This window comes from Helianthus annuus, chromosome 4, assembly GCF_002127325.2.
Source record: "Helianthus annuus cultivar XRQ/B chromosome 4, HanXRQr2.0-SUNRISE, whole genome shotgun sequence".
In the NCBI taxonomy this organism is placed as follows: domain Eukaryota; kingdom Viridiplantae; phylum Streptophyta; class Magnoliopsida; order Asterales; family Asteraceae; genus Helianthus; species Helianthus annuus.
The window spans coordinates 32,608,870-32,629,328 of NC_035436.2; the positions used below are offsets into that span (position 1 = coordinate 32,608,870).

General features: G+C 40.4%; 2 protein-coding genes across 2 annotated transcripts in view; both read right to left on the minus strand.

Moving 5' to 3' along the window:
- Window positions 1-515: 515 nt before the first annotated feature.
- Window positions 516-1,100, minus strand: LOC110933141. The gene has a single exon (XM_022176378.1). It carries the CDS (start codon window positions 1,098-1,100, stop codon window positions 516-518), a length of 585 nt encoding a protein of 194 aa, XP_022032070.1.
- A 368-nt stretch (window positions 1,101-1,468) lies between these two features.
- Window positions 1,469-20,459, minus strand: part of LOC110934494 (cytochrome P450 81Q32) — a 30,168-nt gene continuing 11,177 nt past the window's right edge. Inside the window, exon 2 of the mRNA XM_022177499.2 lies at window positions 1,469-2,239. Coding sequence (XP_022033191.1) covers window positions 1,619-2,239 — 621 coding nt within the window. The 3' untranslated portion in view covers window positions 1,469-1,618. The remainder of the gene's footprint in view (window positions 2,240-20,459) is intronic.

Sequence of the window (20,459 nt, forward strand, 5' to 3'; positions counted from 1 at the left end):
TCAAACACTAACACTAGAACTCAATTGTAACAAGCTCAATATCATCCGAAGTTGTAATCTTTGTTGTTCAATATAGTTGATAGTGATAGTTTTCACTATCCAAGGATTTTATACCGGCGATCTACTAGTGATCAAGGGCTTTTCCTCGTATAAATCTCTATGTTCATCATTACATTCATCAAGCATTCATATTTTTCATTGTTCATCATTTCCTATATTCCATATACGACCATACATTTGTTAATTATTCAAAGTACACTACCTCATAAAATCAGATTTGGTTACATTATCCTTTGTTTGATTTTTTACTAAAACAGTTAGGCGCCCACCGTGGGGCAAGTAGTGCTTACACTTTAAGAAAAAAAATTTTCTTTTTATTTTTTGTTCAGTATCATCACTTCTATGGCTTCTCAGGGAAAATCCACTTCAAGTGCCATGTCGGCAGTTAACTCATCTCAAACTAGTGCATCATTGCCTCCTATTCCACCCCCATACCAGAAGAACACAGATAATACTCAAAAGAAGACATCATCAGTCTTCCAAGGATCAAAAGTTTCTACTAGTTCTTCTTCTACTAATACCAACAGTGATATTTCTGTTCTGTTTTGGAGAATCGTAGCAATGCCTTCGTATTGCTCGTTTAAACTTGAAATAAGTTGTAAAACCAAACGATCATTATCTACCGATGACCCGTCGTTGGCGAGTTGATTGGCTAGGACTTTAAGTTGTTGGCAATAGGTAGAAACATTAGGAAATCCGTCCAAATGAGTGTTCGAAAACTTGTGTAAGAGATGGATTGCCCTTGACGTCTTGTTATCTTGGAAGATGCCTTCGAGTGTCGTCCAGGCATCGTGAGCTGTTGTGTTCGGTTTAAGAATGGTATGCAGAAGATCGTTGGAGATCGTGCCATAGATCCACTTAAGCACAATAGCGTCCAACTGATCGCAAGAGTCGTCTTGTTTCGATTGTTTGTTTTTATCAGTGTCTTTGGAGGACCCGGATGCGGAAACAGGCTTAGGAGCGAGATGGTCTATCACAAGATAGGCTCGACAATGAATCTTAAATAGTTGCCACCATGATGTGTATTGACCGGATTCCATTTCCAACGTGACTGGGATGAGACTTTTATGTTGTTAACAGTTGTGGTTGGGTGAATCTTAGTATCCATGGGAGATAGATAAGTGGAAAATAAGAAAAAAGAAATATTGGTAGGGAGGAAAAGGTGGGGATCGAAGGATAGGCAGAAGATGATTAAGAGTGTAGGGCTTTACTGGACTCATGATACCATGTTTGATGGTGGTATGCACAAGTTACGTAAACAGGAACCTTGATCCTTTCACCATTCTCATTCAATATAAATTATCCTCGTCTCCTATTTTTTGTGGGGGATTTTACAACCAATTTCTAAAATACGAAGGATATCAATAATATCTATAAATAATACAAATACATACATTATTAAGTATGGTGATCTTAAAAGACACAAATAATATAAGTAATGTTGTTGTAGGTTCACACTTTTCTGTCATATAAAACAATGTCTACATAACAAGAATCCAAATCATAACATGCACTCTATACGTATTCAAATAAAAAAAAGATAAGGCACCAGAAGGATTCAAAGCTGTGCAAGTACATCTTGCATCTCTAGTCGTGGTTTGCACTTGGCAACCAACTGTTCGGCCTTGGGCATGGTTACTCCGAGACCTTCCATCATATCAATTGTGTTATCACTTAATGGTTCCCAATTAAAACATTGGATTAGCACTCCTAGTGTTGATCCAAGCATACGAACAGCTAACCCTTCCCCTGGACAACCCCTTCTTCCAGATCCAAAAGGCATCATCTTAAACCCATCTCTTGTCCCTTCTAACCCTTTAAATCTTTCAGGATTGAACCTTTCAGGTTCAGTCCACAACTTGGGGTCATGATGTATGGCCCATTGATTAACAAGAAGCATGGTCCCACGCGGGATGTTGTAACCCTCAATAATACAATCTTGTGATGACTCGTGAGGAAGTAGTAAAGGAACCGTGGGGTATAGTCGAAATGACTCGTTTATAATGCAACGAAGGTAAGGTAGGTCAACCATATCCGATTCGTCAACAAGACGAACTTTTCCTGTTTTTTTATCGATCTCATTTTGCGCCTTTTGTAGAACTTGTGGGTGGTTTAGCAAAAGCGACAAAGACCATTCCATAGTTCCAGACGAAGTATCGGTTCCCGCCAACAATAAGACCTAATTACAAGTTTTGAAGACTTAGATCAAGAATATATTTTGACGGACAATAGTTATGTGGCTCTATTCTAATTAATCCAAAATTTACCAAGTAGATTTAAGCTAGATCTCATTTAAAGTCTTCTTGTTTAAATCAAAAGAGATTGAGCTTTAAGCCTAGTAGCCTACTCGTTTCGGCATTATATCTAAAACTAAAGGTCGCATCGTGAATGATTTAACCGATTTGAATTCAGCTAAATTATTAATCAGTAATGATATAACTATTTTCTGTACATGTATTATAATTCATTTTATATATAGACCGCTAGTTTTAAATATGTGTGTTATTTATAAAACCGAGTTTGTGCTCAAACTTTCAGTTCAATTGATAAACAACCCTATGCATGGCCTATTATATATATTTTTTCACCACAACAGTCATTACGTTGGGACAATATTTATAATCTTTAGCTTATTGTTTTTCATTGTTTAATTATCCTAAGATCAAATGGTGTGGGATAAAGCCGCTAAGATCGTAATTATCGCACCACGTAAGCGCCATGTCAACGCCAACCGCACAGGAAACTTCATTGTTAACTTGTATGTTGTGGGATATAGCCCATGTTATCATTTTTCAATCATTGTTTTTTTTATTTAAATTAACAAAACCCTAAAAAATAAACGACTAAACGATAGATGCTAATGTGTCAGTACCTTCAAAAAAAGTATGAACCCATATGCATTGAATATAATATTTTTGGTATCGCACTTGTCTATCAAAATCCAACCCAATCACTGATGTGCATTAAACCTACTATAGGTCCACAAGCCTAATACATTAATATCCAACCCAAAGTTCCAAATCCTATCTCTTAAAAAAAGGGTGCTACTTTCTACACCCCTCCTATTTACTTTTTTAACCCCCCTCCTCTCACATACTTACAGGTGGGGCCTAAAAAAACAGTCGCTGCAAAAACAACCCTGACATGGAGGGCTGGCCGTTTTTTCAACTGAAGATGGTGGGTAAACGACAGCAGGCAATGGTGAGGTGGGTGTAGGAGTCCATTCGTGTAAAATTAAATACAAAATTTTATTAACTTGAATTACAAATACAGAACAGAATGAAACTGAAATGTAACACAAATACAACTGAAATAAAGGAAAAACAAGAATAGAATTTGCAAACAAAAACAAATCTTGGCTGAGGATCGTGTTAGACACGATTCCCTTAAAACAAATTTCGTGTCTCCCAAGAGAACACGTTTGTTTTCAGGATACAACAGCCTAAAGCAGTCGTACTGTCGGTCTTCACTCCAACCCGAAGGTATACCTTGAATGCTTGAAGAAGAAGATAAGAATTCAGCAGTGGAGAAGTTTGTAAGAGCTGTGTAATTCGGTGTATTGATCTGCAGCAGGATACTCCTATTTATACTGCAGGTCCATGTTGAAACTGAAAAACGAATTAAGTAGGAGAATTAAAATGCATTAAACATCTTCAATGCACTTTAATTCGTCATTTAATTCTCAGTCAAAAGCATTGACTCGTCAGTTTAAAATGTTGAAATGTAACTGCACTGGCATTAACTGCTGGAAGCCCCTACGCGCGTGCGCGCACAAGACACTCTGGTGCGCGCGTGCGCCATTTTGGCCCACTTCTATGTGCGCGTGCGCTACCCTGGCTCAGTTCCATGCGCGTGCGCCACGTCACCTGTGAGCCTATACGAGCACGCCACACAGTCGCGCCGTATTGGCTCACTCTGGTGCATCGCGCACGTCACATCAGTGCCCATGCTCCATGCGCGCAACCGCGCGCCTACTAACCATGTCATGCGCCACTGCGCGCAGACCCACTAGAGTCATGCGCCTCGTACCTATGCGCCTGCATGACACGTCACCAACCACCTGGTCCTTACACCCTTGTGCTCCACCACACGCAGGCGGTCAAAAATACAAAGGCGGCTCTCAAGCGGCTCACGGCGATGCGGCTCTCAAGTGCAAAGTGCGCCATCAAAGCGCCACATTGCGCCTCATCGCCCATGCCACGCGCGTGTGCGAGTGAGAGTGCGAGTTAGGGTGCTCTGCACTCTTCGCGAGTACACTTAGTGTGTGCCTCCATGAAACAATAAGGATGGAGAGTTCCCACTTAAATACCCTTTTAAGTTTCATCTCTCCTATGTGGGACAAGGTACCACTTTCCCACTTTTTTAGCATTCAAGTTTCAAACACCAAACTTTGAGCATCGATATCTCACTCATCTTAGTTCCATTTTGGATGTGGTTTAGTTCGTTGCAAAGCTCTTCCAACATAGAACTCAAACCCACAAATAAATATATAAAACCCACTCATTTTCTTATATTTATTTTGTAACACCTCGAAAAAATTTCGTCCAATAATGTCTTGACACGTGTCATAAGGTTCCGGTATGTGAAAACATACTTTAGAGGGACTAAAGTTGACAAACGGTGAAAACTATGGAACGTAAGGGTCCAAAGTGTCAACAATGGATAAATAGACTCTATGATAACCCTACATAATGTTTATAACCTTAAACGGATGGTTCATGGATCATACGACGCGGAAATTGCACAAAAGTGAGGAATTGCAAACTACAGGGGCCAAAAGTGTCAACATGTTGAATTTATACCTCTGAGTGAACTTTTGGCAGACCCGAAGCATTGTAATGCTAAAATATACTCACTAGAATATGTGGTAAAAATTTCGTAAAGTTTCGTTAACGTATGAGAAAGTTATGGCCAAAACCGTACTTGAAGGACTAAAAGCGTCAACGTCGAATTTCATGGCTTTTCGGTTGAGCGCAAAGTTATCCGAGGACATTACCATGTTGGTAAATGTCCCAAGGTTCTTAAAAACCAAGTTTGGGGGTTTACGAGTCAGGATAAGTAGCCGAAACCTTGTTTGCGAAGACAGGGACCAAAGCTGTCAATATGTAACAAAGTTTGACAGCAGCAGAGGCCAGGCGACCCGCCTGGACAGACCCAAGCGGGCCGCGTGACACTATCAGATGCAGAGTTTCGCGAATATTGCTATTTGGGGTCCGAATTTGAAGTGGTAAACAGCTCATATCACCTCCTTTTGCACCAATAAACTCCCTTGCATGCCTAGGACAACAGTAAGCTATCCCCAACCTCTGAATTCCTCCATAAATTGATCAAAAGGCTCATTTCTTTGGCATTTGCATTGTGATCAAGGAACACCAAACCTTCAAGAACTCTCAAGGCACTCCTGGAGCAATTCTGAACGACAAGGCAGCCTCCTAGTGTTAACTAAGCTTCATTAGGACCTTTGTAAGCCTCTATATCATCCTATAATTCGTTCTTTCTTTGATTATTAGTTAAAAGTCAAACCGTTGTTCTTATACTTTGACTTTTCGATTAAACGAGTTTTACTCTGTCATTTCTCAAATTGAAACCACTGATATGTTGGTATTTATGTGGGAAACAAACCCTCAAAAGGGTATTCTCTGATTTCCACTTTATGCATGCTAATTGTCGAGTCAAATATGTTCTTAAAAAGTCAACAGAAATGGTTTTTGCGAAATATAGCGTAAATGGTAATGTAGATGACATGCAATCACTTTGGTCATCAAAAATATCTTCATAATGAATATAAGAATATGTTTTACCATGATCAACTCGACAATCTTTAGTATAAACCCGGATTGGAACCGAAAGTCTTATAAAACGACTTTTTCGTAGACTATCGATTCGGATCCGTACATGCATGTTTGAGATCTGTATTAGAGCATATTTTGAACCACTTTTATTTTGGTTAAACTTTCTGGAATTTTTGATGCTTGAGTCTATACTTAGCCGATTCATTTGCATGTTTCCGATTTATGCTTAAAGTTGACTATTTTGCCCTTTTTGATATAAAACGTGATTTTTGGAAAAGTGAAAGAGTAGAAATCTTTATTTCTAATATATAAACTTGCACCGAAAATTTGAGATCAGTTAGTGGTCCAGATTTTGAGTTATGGCCGATATCGTAAAACTATATCTTAAAGTTACATAAACGGCGCATTTAGCGTATAACCTATTTCAGGCCACGTTTTGATATAAAACTTTTTACCCACTGATGTTATATATTATTTTGGGATTTTTGATGACTTTTTATTTAATTTTTGGCTGATCGGATCATACGTCGCTAAGTCGATTCGGCTAATGCCGGTTTTGACCGTTTAAGCCATAAAATGAGTTTTATACATTCTTTTGACCCCAAATCTTTTTCTACTGATTTTATATGTTAAATAAATTATTTTGAGCATTCTGGAAATATAAAAATCTCAGCTTTCTTTTAAAAACCCGGAAACGGCTCTAAATCGCATTTTTAAGCGTTTCTAGCGTATAGTAGGCGTTATACTCATTTTAAACATATGAGACTCATACCTACTGATGTAATTAGTATATTTTCATATAATAACAGTAAGTATAAATGTTTGAACTCAGATTTCCAGTTTTGGCAGTTTTAGCCCTTGTGAAATTACTAAAATACCCCTACGGTGCATAGTTTGATTTTCAAATGATAAGTTTTGTATACGGGTCATACTCTACTGTTATAATATATCAAATGAAGTATATTTACTGTATAAATCAGACCCGTAACTCAGATTTCCAAATTGACTCTTTTATAATCTTTTAAATGACCAAAATGCCCTTCTAAGGCATAAATTGAGTTTAAAATTATTCGGGGCATAATAGAACATAACTTACTGATATTATATCATATTTAAAGCATATTATCTCAGGGAACTTGCATTTGACTCTTTTGGCTACCCGTAACGCCCTTTTAGCGTTCGGTTCGGTTTACGTAACTAGTTTGCGTAAATTGACCGAAACGGGTCAAACGTTATCATTTTTATCTCAAAATCCAGAATGTATTTAGTATACCCATATTATACAAGTATTCAAACTTGTCGGGTCTAAATCACATTCTATCCGGTCTTTCGCTTAATCGTGCGCTTGTACCGTATCGTCCTTAAAAACTAACCGGTCAAAGCTAAGGCTTAAATAAAAGACCCGTTAGGAATCTAATAGGTTATTATAAACCTTTGTTCCAGATTAGGAGGCCCAGTAAAAGCTATCTACACTTACCAATTGTGATTCATACTTGCTCAGGTAAATACATTTTGACTTATTTTCCCTATACGGGCTTGGGGTACGGTATATAGAATACCGCTTGATCGAGCGCACAAATCCTGCGCCCTAGGGGTGTACAGTCTTGAATAGTTTGTGCGACTCGTTTAAACAGTCTTGTCTTACTTTAGGCTTTGGGGGGTTATTGACCGTGTCCCGGATATCCTTGGCATTATCTTACGAGATGGCCACGACCAGAGCACGGGGTGTAGGCGTACACCCGGCGTGTATAACTCTTTAATGTGGTGTGTCATTTAATCTTTAGCCCGGACAGCAGATCCTGGGCCACCAAAAGTACGAGTACATGTAATTCGTTCACAAGTTTATATTGCATAATTATCCCAAGTTAATAAAAATATTTATGCCTTGTGCATTTAAATCAATTTTCAATCATTTTCAAAATGAGTCAGTTGATTTGTATTTACCTGTGTAAACTGACGTATTTTTCCCAAAAGGTTAAGTACAGGTACTAAACGAACTAGGCTGGTTGTTTCCTAAGAGCGTCCACTATAGTCTCGCAAGCTCGGACGACAAATAAACTGTTGAACAATTTATCTTATTTTATTTGATCCGCATGTGGATCCGTTTCAACTAATTATGATGTTTATTATTACATTTTAATTAAAGTTGAAATGAATCTATTTCTGCTTCCGCTGTGCATTATTATATTGTGTTGTTTGTCTATGACGATGCCAACCACGTCACTGTACCCCACACCGGGCCCACCGGTGACACGTGGAGATCGGGGTGTGACTGGTTGGTATCAGAGCCAACGCTGAGTGAATTAAACACTAGCCTTTTGTGTTTGATCTCAGTTACACAATTGCACATTACTCGATTTTCGAGTCTAGACAAAGAACTTAGGAAATGTTCAAATTTCGTTTGTTTTATTTTTATTTATTATTAGCTTTGCCTTATATATTTTGTTGTGCAACTTGTTTGATTTTTGACAGGTTCATCATGCCGCCACGTATGCGAGGACGAGGAGGATTCGCCACATCACATGACCACGAGGCAGGGCCTTCGCACAGGCGAGCCCCATCAGCATCGCACAACACTGCAGCCCATGATCTTTGGAGATCATTCGCCGAGCCAGCCAGGCACTCGGTATCATTGAGTACCTCGCCATCCCTACCCCACTCATTTAGGCCCCATTCTGAAAATGGGCCCCACGACTCCCATGGATCTTTCATTCCATAACACCAGTCACCTCACCACTACCCAGCACCAGCTTATCAGGGCCTATACAACCCTGATGCTTACTTGGATGAACCAGTGGGTCATAACCCACTAGGACCTGAAGACCACTTCTCTGGTGGTAACGAGATGGAGGTCGACGAGGACACTGACCCTTCCCTGCCGCCGTCCGGCACGCCTAACCATCCCATTGAGATATCGGATGGGTCACCATACAGGGGATCACCATTCAATGGTGTTGACAGCTACGAGGAGAGGTTTAAGCAGCACGACTGGGTCTATACCCCCAGCTACCATAACTCCCCCATGCACCAGTCTTACCACGGTTCTCCCGTGCACTCTCAGCACCACTCCCAGCACCAGCAGCTTCAGCAGCAGCCTCAGCAGCAGGACCCATCTGAGGCCTTCTGGCGCGATGTGGTCACTCCGTCGCCACCACCACCACCGGTTTTGCCTCCTCCGCCTCAGAGGCCAAGGAGGAACGTGCGTATGTCTACGCGAGGAGGGATTCGCATTGCCACCCCTCGACATTCAGGTAGCGGCCGCTACTCGCCGCTCCACGAGGAGTCAGAGATGGGAGAATCTCAGCATCCCGTCTCAGAGGTTACTTCTGCGACTATTGCGCCACTACCGCCGCAGAACTTTGGAGAGCCCATCTCTGCGTATGCTAGCGCAGCACAGTTCAACCCTTTCGAGCCGACTTTTCCTCCCGGTTATGATTATACGGGAGATCCCTACTGGTTAGCTTCAGGCTACAACCCTCTCAATCAGGAGAGTACATTTGGAGGTCCCTGGGCTACGGGACAATCAGCTTTTGGGTACGTACCGCAAGGGTACCAGCAGCCGCAGCCTCCACAGCCACAGCAGTATCAGCCACCGCCGCCGGTGCCAATGATGTCGCCACCGCAAGTCCAAGAAATCCTGCAAGGGATACACGACGTGCGACGGGAATTGCAAAATGATCACCGACACAACCGCGGTATGTTCAAGGAGATGGTTGACTTGATTAAGGGTAAGAGTAAGAAGGATTATTAAATCCTTTGTTTGTTAGCTCTTTTACTCATGTCCCTGCGTGGACATTTATTCCTGTATTCTACCCCTGCGTGGGTATATCTCCCTTATTTTACCCCTGCGTGGGTATGTTGTTTCTGTTAGCCCCTGCGTGGGTTTGTTTTGTCTGTTTGTTTGTTTTGTTTGTTGTTGGTTTAGCCCCTGCGTGGGCATGTTATTTGAATTAAAGTCCCGTTTAGGGCAAAAGTTGTACTAGTTTACTTTAATTTAAATGGTTAATTTAAATTTTTTTTCATTTTATTTATGTGCATGAATTTAATATTCAAATAAATAGAAAATATCAATTTTTATTTGATTTGCCATTTTAATAAGAATCTTAGTAAGGTAGAACCTAGCTTGAATGTCTTATTAACAGGCCTGGCCAATATGGTAAAACCTGGTTGAAAAGATTCAAATCTCTGTTAACGTCTGAAAACATGTTAACATTCTTGACTAAGCGTGATTCGTAAAATCACACATGTCACTCTTTTTAATAAATTATCTACAGATTATATCTGTATACAAGTCTGGTAATGACTTGATACCTACGGGTTATGACTATGTCATATAAAACAAAAAGGCAGTTGTGGTTTATGACTCCCTGCCAAGTAAAGGATTATTTGTTTAATTATACAATGCTAATCCTATAAAAATCTAGATTTATAATTTAGAAGTTGTCCGAAGTGACTAGGCCTATTGTGCCAATATATATATTTCATTCCATAATATAGTTGCTAATAAAACCCTGGAATGAAATTAAATAAATTAACTATTATGATTCTTAATATCATGGTTAATAAATCGTCTAGAACGATAATACTGTTAGGTTTCTAAATAAGACCTTGTCCTTTTATGTAGCTTAAAGCTACATGGCCAAATCGGAGGAGACCAACAGTCATTCTGGAGAGCACCCAGATGATACAAAGATTCACGTCACTGGTGCGGAACTGCAAGCACTGGTAGAAAACGCTGTTGCCAAGGCTATGGATAGGCAATTCAGAGAATCTAGCGGGACTCGGAGTAGGACCCGGACTGTATCGCATGTCAAGCCCAAGACTCATTCAGAGGCTCATAGTAAGCCGCCTTCTAAAAAGAGTGAGCCGAAGAAGGATGAGGAGGATAATCACTCCTCCAACCACAGCAGTATTCCTAAGCAAGAAGTCAAGCTGAAGCATGATACGCACAGCAAGTCCTGTACGTACAAATATTTCGTATCTTGCAAACCCAGGGATTTTACTGGGGAAAAAGGAGCAGTGGATTGCATGACATGGTTGGATGAGATGGATACTGTGGTTGATATCAGCGGGTGTGCTGATAGGGACGTCGTGAAGTACGTGTCCCAGTCGTTCAAGGGAGATGCGTTAGCATGGTGGAAGTCACTTCTACAAGCTGCCGGTAAGGCCACTCTGTACGGTATGTCGTGGGAACAGTCTGTGGCCCTGATCAAAGAGAATTTCTCCCGCAGCATGAGGTCGAAAGGATTGAGTCGGATTTCGTGTCTCTAGTAATGAAGAACCTCGATTGTCAGGCATATCTCACTACATTCAACACCTTATCTCGATTAGTGCCGTATTTGGTGACCCCTGAGCCACGAAGGATCCCCCGTTTTATTGGGGGCTTGGCACCGGAGATAAAGGCGGGCGTTAAGGCTTCAAGGCCTACGACGTTTAGATCAGTAGCTGATCTATCCCTCTCCCTTACTCAAGATGTGGTCAGATTGAGAGCTATGAAGAGCTCAGAGGAAAACAAAAGGAAACGTGAGGATGACACCTCACGAAGATCTGAGAAACGACACAGAGGGAACAACGACCACCGGAAAGGGTCGGGATCTAAGAAAGGAGATCATCAATTGGGTGAGAGACCCAGATGTAAGACCTGCAAGAGGCACCATTTTGGGAAATGTCGTTTGGAAGCGAAATCCCAGTCTCAAGAAAGGCGATGTGGAATCTGCAAGTCCACGGATCATAAAGCCTTAGATTGCAAGAGGATCAAAGATGCAACTTGTTTTGGTTGCAACGAGAAAGGGCACATCCGGCCAAATTGCCCAAAGAATGCGAAGAAGGCTGATGAAGGAAAGAAGACTAATGCGAGAGTCTTCAGAATGGACGCCAAGGAGGCAGTTCTTGATGACAACGTCATTACAGGTACGTTTCTTGTAAATGATGTTTTTGCTAGAGTCTTGTTTGATTCAGGAGCTGATAAGTCATTTGTAGATGATAAGTTTTGTAAATTGTTAAACCTTCCTGTTAAAACCTTAAGTGTGAAATATGAGGTGGAATTAGCCGATGGAACCATAGAAACCGCCTCGACTGTTCTAGATGGATGTGTTATATCTATTAGGAATCATTCTTTCCCGTTATCCTTGCTTCCCTTTAAGCTAGCTGGATTCGATATAGTGATAGGCATGGATTGGTTAGCGCAAAACCAAGCCCAGATTGTGTGCAACAGAAAGCAAGTAGTAGTGAAGACTCCGTCTGGTGAGTCACTCACTATTCAAGGAGATACCCAGCATGGATTGCCTGAGCAAGTGTCCATGCTCAAGGCATCCAGATACATGCAGAAGGGATGTGTCATTTATATGGCACAAGTTACCATTGATGAGCCGAAGCCGAAGATTGAAGATATCCCTGTTATCTCAGAATACCCTGAAGTATTCCCTGAAGAACTACCCGGTTTGCCACCGGATAGGCGAGTGGAGTTTCGGATAGATATCATTCCAGGTGCAGCGCCTGTAGCAAGAGCACCATATAGATTGGCACCAACGGAGATGAAGGAGTTGAGGACGCAGTTGGATGATTTGTTAGCTAAAGGTTTTATTAGACCTAGCTCGTCTCCTTGGGGAGCACCAATCTTGTTCGTTAAAAAGAAGGATGGATCGATGCGTCTGTGCATCGATTACCGTGAGCTTAACAAGGTCACTATCAAGAATAGGTATCTGTTACCCAGGATCGACGATCTGTTCGATCAATTGCAAGGAGCAAGCTATTTCTCAAAGATCGACCTGAGGTCAGGTTATCATCAGCTAAAGGTCAAAGACGAAGATGTGCACAGGACAGCGTTTAGGACTCGTTATGGACATTACGAGTTCCTAGTGATGCCGTTTGGGCTCACTAACGCACCAGCCGCATTCACGGATCTCATGAATCGTGTCTGCAAGCCCTATCTAGATAAATTCGTTATCGTTTTTATTGACGACATCCTTATCTACTCGAAAAGCCAAGCTGACCATGAGAAACACCTTCGTTGTATTCTCAAACTTCTGCATCAGGAGAAACTTTATGCCAAATTTTCGAAGTGTGAATTTTGGCTTCGAGAAGTCCAGTTCCTTGGACATGTAGTAAGCGAGCGTGGTATCCAAGTGGATCCCGCTAAAGTAGAAGCAGTCATGAACTGGCAGGAGCCGAAGACTCCCACCGAGATTCGCAGTTTCCTTGGATTGGCAGGATACTATAGGCAATTCATCGAGAACTTTTCAAGGATTGCTGCGCCCCTAACTTCGTTGACTCGTAAGAAGATTAAGTTCGATTGGGGCCCTAAGCAGCAGGAATCCTTCGACATTTTGAAGAAGAAGTTGAGCAATGCGCCCGTGTTGACATTGCCCGATGGTATCGAAGAATTTGTGGTGTACTGTGATGCATCACACACTGGCATGGGCTGTGTACTCATGCAGAAAGGCAAAGTCATTGCCTACGCTTCTCGACAGCTCAAGGTGCATGAGAAGAACTACACCACCCACGATTTGGAATTGGGTGCGGTTGTATTTGCATTGAAGCTATGGAGACATTACTTGTATGGAACCAAGTGTATAATTTATTCGGATCATAAGAGTCTTCAACACTTGTTCAATCAGAAGGAATTGAACATGCGACAAAGGCGATGGATGGAAACTTTAAATGATTATGACTGCGAGATAAGATACCATCCAGGCAAGGCAAATGTAGTTGCCGACGCCTTAAGCAGAAAGGAAAGGGTGAAACCAATCAGAATCAATGCCAAGCGCATTGAAATAAGAAATAATTTGAATGAAAGGGTGTTAGCTGCACAAAAGGAAGCTATGTTGGAAGCTAACTATCCTGCAGAGAAGTTAGGAGTAACTGAGGAGCAGTTATCCTACGACAAAGATGGAATGCTACGACTAAACGGACGAATATGGGTTCCAGTTTATGGAGGACTTCGGGATGTTATCCTCCAGGAAGCCCACAGCTCTAAATATTCCGTTCATCCTGGAGCTGATAAGATGTACCAGGATTTGAAAGCAAACTACTGGTGGATTGGTTTGAAAAAGTCAGTAGCTGAGCATGTAGCTAAATGTTTGACTTGTGCGCAAGTCAAGGCTGAGCATCAGAAGCCGTCAGGTTTGCTTCAACAACCTGAAATTCCCAAGTGGAAATGGGAAATGGTGACAATGGATTTCATCACCAAGTTGCCGAAGACGAAAAAGGGAAATGATACCATATGGGGGTGAGGATGTAACACCTCGAAAAAATTTCGTCCAATAATGTCTTGACACGTGTCATAAGGTTCCGGTATGTGAAAACATACTTTAGAGGGACTAAAGTTGACAAACGGTGAAAACTATGGAACGTAAGGGTCCAAAGTGTCAACAATGGATAAATAGACTCTATGATAACCCTACATAATGTTTATAACCTTAAACGGATGGTTCATGGATCATACGACGCGGAAATTGCACAAAAGTGAGGAATTGCAAACTACAGGGCCAAAAGTGTCAACATGTTGAATTTATACCTCTGAGTGAACTTTTGGCTGACCCGAAGCATTGTAATGCTAAAATATACTCACTAGAATATGTGGTAAAAATTTCGTAAAGTTTCGTTAACGTATGAGAAAGTTATGGCCAAAACCGTACTTGAAGGACTAAAAGCGTCAACGTCGAATTTCATGGCTTTTCGGTTGAGCGCAAAGTTATCCGAGGACATTACCATGTTGGTAAATGTCCCAAGGTTCTTAAAAACCAAGTTTGGGGGTTTACGAGTCAGGATAAGTAGCCGAAACCTTGTTTGCGAAGACAGGGACCAAAGCTGTCAATATGTAACAAAGTTTGACAGCAGCAGAGGCCAGGCGACCCGCCTGGACAGACCCAAGCGGGCCGCGTGACACTATCAGATGCAGAGTTTCGCGAATATTGCTATTTGGGGTCCGAATTTGAAGTGGTAAACAGCTCATATCACCTCCTTTTGCACCAATAAACTCCCTTGCATGCCTAGGACAACAGTAAGCTATCCCCAACCTCTGACTTCCTCCATAAATTGATCAAAAGGCTCATTTCTTTGGCATTTGCATTGTGATCAAGGAACACCAAACCTTCAAGAACTCTCAAGGCACTCCTGGAGCAATTCTGAACGACAAGGCAGCCTCCTAGTGTTAACTAAGCTTTATTAGGACCTTTGTAAGCCTCTATATCATCCTATAATTCGTTCTTGCTTTGATTATTAGTTAAAAGTCAAACCGTTGTTCTTATACTTTGACTTTTCGATTAAACGAGTTTTACTCTGTCATTTCTCAAATTGAAACCACTGATATGTTGGTATTTATGTGGGAAACAAACCCTCAAAAGGGTATTCTCTGATTTCCACTTTATGCATGCTAATTGTCGAGTCAAAGATGTTCTTAAAAAGTCAACAGAAATGGTTTTTGCGAAATATAGCGTAAATGGTAATGTAGATGACATGCAATCAGTTTGATCATCAAAAATAGCTTCATAATGAATATAAGAATATGTTTTACCATGATCAACTCGACAATCTTTAGTATAAACCCGGATTGGAACCGAAAGTCTTATAAAACGACTTTTTCGTAGACTATCGATTCGGATCCGTACATGCATGTTTGAGATCTGTATTAGAGCATATTTTGAACCACTTTTATTTTGGTTAAACTTTCTGGAATTTTTGATGCTTGAGTCTATACTTAGCCGATTCATTTGCATGTTTCCGATTTATGCTTAAAGTTGACTATTTTGCCCTTTTTGATATAAAACGTGATTTTTGGAAAAGTGAAAGAGTAGAAATCTTTATTTCTAATATATAAACTTGCACCGAAAATTTGAGATCAGTTAGTGGTCCAGATTTTGAGTTATGGCCGATATCGTAAAACTATATCTTAAAGTTACATAAACGGCGCATTTAGCGTATAACCTATTTCAGGCCACGTTTTGATATAAAACTTTTTACCCACTGATGTTATATATTATTTTGGGATTTTTGATGATTTTTATTTAATTTTTGGCTGATCGGATCATACGTCGCTAAGTCGATTCGGCTAATGCCGGTTTTGACCGTTTAAGCCATAAAATGAGTTTTATACATTCTTTTGACCCCAAATCTTTTTCTACTGATTTTATATGTTAAATAAATTATTTTGAGCATTCTGGAAATATAAAAATCTCAGCTTTCTTTTAAAAACCCGGAAACGGCTCTAAATCGCATTTTTAAGCGTTTCTAGCGTATAGTAGGCGTTATACTCATTTTAAACATATGAGACTCATACCTACTGATGTAATTAGTATATTTTCATATAATAACAGTAAGTATAAATGTTTGAACTCAGATTTCCAGTTTTGGCAGTTTTAGCCCTTGTGAAATTACTAAAATACCCCTACGGTGCATAGTTTGATTTTCAAATGATAAGTTTTGTATACGGGTCATACTCTACTGTTATAATATATCAAATGAAGTATATTTACTGTATAAATCAGACCCGTAACTCAGATTTCCAAATTGACTCTTTTATAATCTTTTAAATGACCAAAATGCCCTTCTAAGGCATAAATTGAGTTTAAAATTATTCGGGGCATAATAGAACATAACTTACTGATATTATATCATATTTAAAGCATATTATCTCAGGGAACTTGCATTTGACTCTTTTGGCTACCCGTAACGCCCTTTTAGCGTTCGGTTCGGTTTACGTAACTAGTTTGCGTAAATTGACCGAAACGGGTCAAACGTTATCATTTTTATCTCAAAATCCAGAATGTATTTAGTATACCCATATTATACAAGTATTCAAACTTGTCGGGTCTAAATCACATTCTATCCGGTCTTTCGCTTAATCGTGCGCTTGTACCGTATCGTCCTTAAAAACTAACCGGTCAAAGCTAAGGCTTAAATAAAAGACCCGTTAGGAATCTAATAGGTTATTATAAACCTTTGTTCCAGATTAGGAGGCCCAGTAAAAGCTATCTACACTTACCAATTGTGATTCATACTTGCTCAGGTAAATACATTTTGACTTATTTTCCCTATACGGGCTTGGGGTACGGTATATAGAATACCGCTTGATCGAGCGCACAAATCCTGCGCCCTAGGGGTGTACATTCTTGAATAGTTTGTGCGACTCGTTTAAACAGTCTTGTCTTACTTTAGGCTTTGGGGGGTTATTGACCGTGTCCCGGATATCCTTGGCATTATCTTACGAGATGGCCACGACTAGAGCACGGGGTGTAGGCGTACACCCGGCGTGTATAACTCTTTAATGTGGTGTGTCATTGAATCTTTAGCCCGGACAGCAGATCCCGGGCCACCAAAAGTACGAGTACATGTAATTCGTTCACAAGTTTATATTGCATAATTATCCCAAGTTAATAAAAATATTTATGCCTTGTGCATTTAAATCAATTTTCAATCATTTTCAAAATGAGTCAGTTGATTTGTATTTACCAGTGTAAACTGACGTATTTTTCCCAAAAGGTTAAGTGCAGGTACTAAACGAACTAGGCTGGCTGTTTCCTAAGAGCGTCCACTATAGTCTCGCAAGCTCGGACGACAAATAAACTGTTGAACAATTTATCTTATTTTATTTGATCCGCCTGTGGATCCGTTTCAACTACTTATGATGTTTATTATTACATTTTAATTAAAGTTGAAATGAATCTATTTCTGCTTCCGCTGTGTATTATTATATTGTGTTGTTTGTCTATGACGATGCCAACCACGTCACTGTACCCCACACCGGGCCCACCGGTGACACGTGGAGATCGGGGTGTGACATATTTCTAGTCCAAAATAGGAAAAAATCGTTTTCCTATATTTGTGAAAAATGTTATTTTCACAAATTTCCAATAATCGCCCACATGAATAGAAATCGATCTATCAAGTTTCAACGAAACACGTTCAACAGTTGAGTATTGCAAGATAGGTAGGTGTAACCTTTGAACCTTCTTTTGTGAAGCATACTTAGCTCCCTAGGGTCTTGTAGACGCGGTGTGTTTTGAACAATCCCCCATTTATGTAGACGACAATATACATTCACACAATTCTCTCCCTAGTTGAGTCAAGTCCTCATGGTTGTGTCCGTTTATGGTCATGGAACACTTCCCTGGTTCTGCGAGAGCTCTAGGATTTGCACCTTCTCACAAATCCATTCGAAGTGACCCCACTTCTCTCTAACATAGGTGATTCCTCTAAATCATTAAAAGCATCATGGTTAATTTTGGATTTCCTCAAAATCTTTAACCTCAACATGCTTAACCTTTCCTTCATGTCACTGATTAGAATGGACTAGGAAGTATACAACTCCCTTTATTAATGTTTGGGACACCCCCCACAGTGACTCCCTTTGGGTTTATGATTAAGTTTGCCTATTGAACCTAGATCTTGGGATCTCCAGTCAACTAGTTAGGTTTCCCTCATATTCCCTTCTTCTATGGGCTTTAGTCCCATTCCTCTTGACAACTTATACACCTTATCTTTGCGTAAGCCTTTTGTTAACGGGTCCGCAATGTTTTCCTTTGACCTAACATAGTCAACTGAGATAACACCCGTTGAGATAAGTTGTAGTACCATGTTGTGTCTACGTCGAATGTGCATTGATCTGCCATTGTACATCGCTCTTTGTGCTCTAACAAGCGCTGATTGATTGTCACAATGTATGCAGATCTCCGTCAACGGCTTTGGCCATCTTGGAATATCTTCCACAAATTAACGTAGCCACTCCGCCTCTTCCCCAGTTTTATCTAAAGCAACGAATTCAGATTCCATTGTGGATCTAGCTATAACTGTTTGCTTGGAAGACTTCCAAGCTATAGCTGCTCCCACAAGTGTAAACACATATCCACTTGTCGATCTATGATCTTTTTTATCCGATATCCAGTTCGCGTCAGTGTATCCTTCGATCACTGCTGGATCATGGGTATAATGCAATCCATAGTCTCTTGTGTATATTATGTATCTAAGCATCCTTGTGATAGCTTTCCAATGATCCACGCTCGGATTACTAGTGTATCTACTTAGCCTGCTCACAGCATATGCTAAGTCGGGTCTAGTACATGTCATTAGATACATGAGACTACCAATGATCATGAGTACTCTAACTGAGCAACACTCTCGCCTCTATTCTTCCTTAGGCGTTGGGTATTATCAATTAGAGTGCGAGCTATACTTATATCGTCCGAATTGAATTTCCCAAGGATCTTGTCCACATAGTGAGATTAACTTAACACAAGACCATTTTGGGTTCTAGTGATTTTTACTCCAAGAATCACATCCGCGAGACCCATGTCTTTCTTATCAAACCTCGCTTTCAACATATCTTTCGTTGAGTTGATCATGTTATCATCACTCCCAATGATAAGCATATCATCTACATAAAGACATAAAATCACATAACCTCTTGGTGTGTCTTTAAAATAAACACACTTGTCACACACATTTATTTTGAAACCATTGTCAATCATGACATGATCAAACTTTTGGTGCCATTGTTTTAGAGCTTGCTTCAAGCCATACAAAGACTTGACCAATTTACATACTTTACCCTCGTTTCCTGGGGCGGAAAAACCCTCAGGTTGTTCCATGTAAATTTCTTCTTCTAAATCACCATTTAGAAATGCGGTCTTTACATCTATTTGGTGAACTTCCAAATTTCTTAGAGCCGCAATTGCAAGAACCAATCGTATAGAGGTTATTCGCGTCACATGCGAGTAAGTATCAAAGTAGTCTAGACCTTCCTTTTGTCTAAATCCTTTGATTACTAACCTTTCCTTGTATTTATCAATACTTTCGTCGGCTTTCATCTTCCTTTTGAATATCCAATGATATCCAAGTGGTTTACAACGAGGTGGAAGATCTACTAACTCCCAAGTATGATTTGCAATATAGAATCAAATTCATTTCTCAGTTGCTTCTTGCCATTGAGGTCCTTCTGCAGAGGTAACCGCTTCGCGGTAGGTATTGGGCTCACCCTCAACCATGTAGCTCATGAAGTCTGGACCAAAGGATTTTTCAACCCTTTGTCGTTTGCTTCGTCTAAGCTCACCCTCCTCAACCTCAGATCGTTCATGTCTTTCATCTATCCACTTAGATGAACTTGGACCTGCTTCATCTAACCATGTAGATGAACTTGGACCCGCTTCATCAACCGTTGTTAAAGAAGTTGCATGTGTTTGTCCTAGCATAGGAAACACATACTTAAAATATGAGACAATGTTAGGATTTGCCTTCATGATAGTGTGTTTGTGTACATCGGGATTCTTAGACTCATGTACAAGAAAACGATGTGAACTACTTTGATGTGCATATCCTATGAAAATGAAATCAACCGTTTTAGGTCCTATCCTAAGAGCCTTAGGAGGTGGTACAATCACCTTTGCTAGGCACCCCCACACTTTCAAGTATTTGTATGAAGGCTTCCTTTTTCTCCATAACTCATGTGGAGTTTCGTCCCTATTTTTCAAAGGTATCTTGTTCAAAAGATAGTTTTCCGAGAGAATGGCGTTCCCCCACATTTCTCGGTTCACTCCCGAACTGATCAACATGGCGTTCATCATCTCTTTCAATGTGCGGTTCTTTCGTTCTGCCATGCCATTTGATTATGGAGAA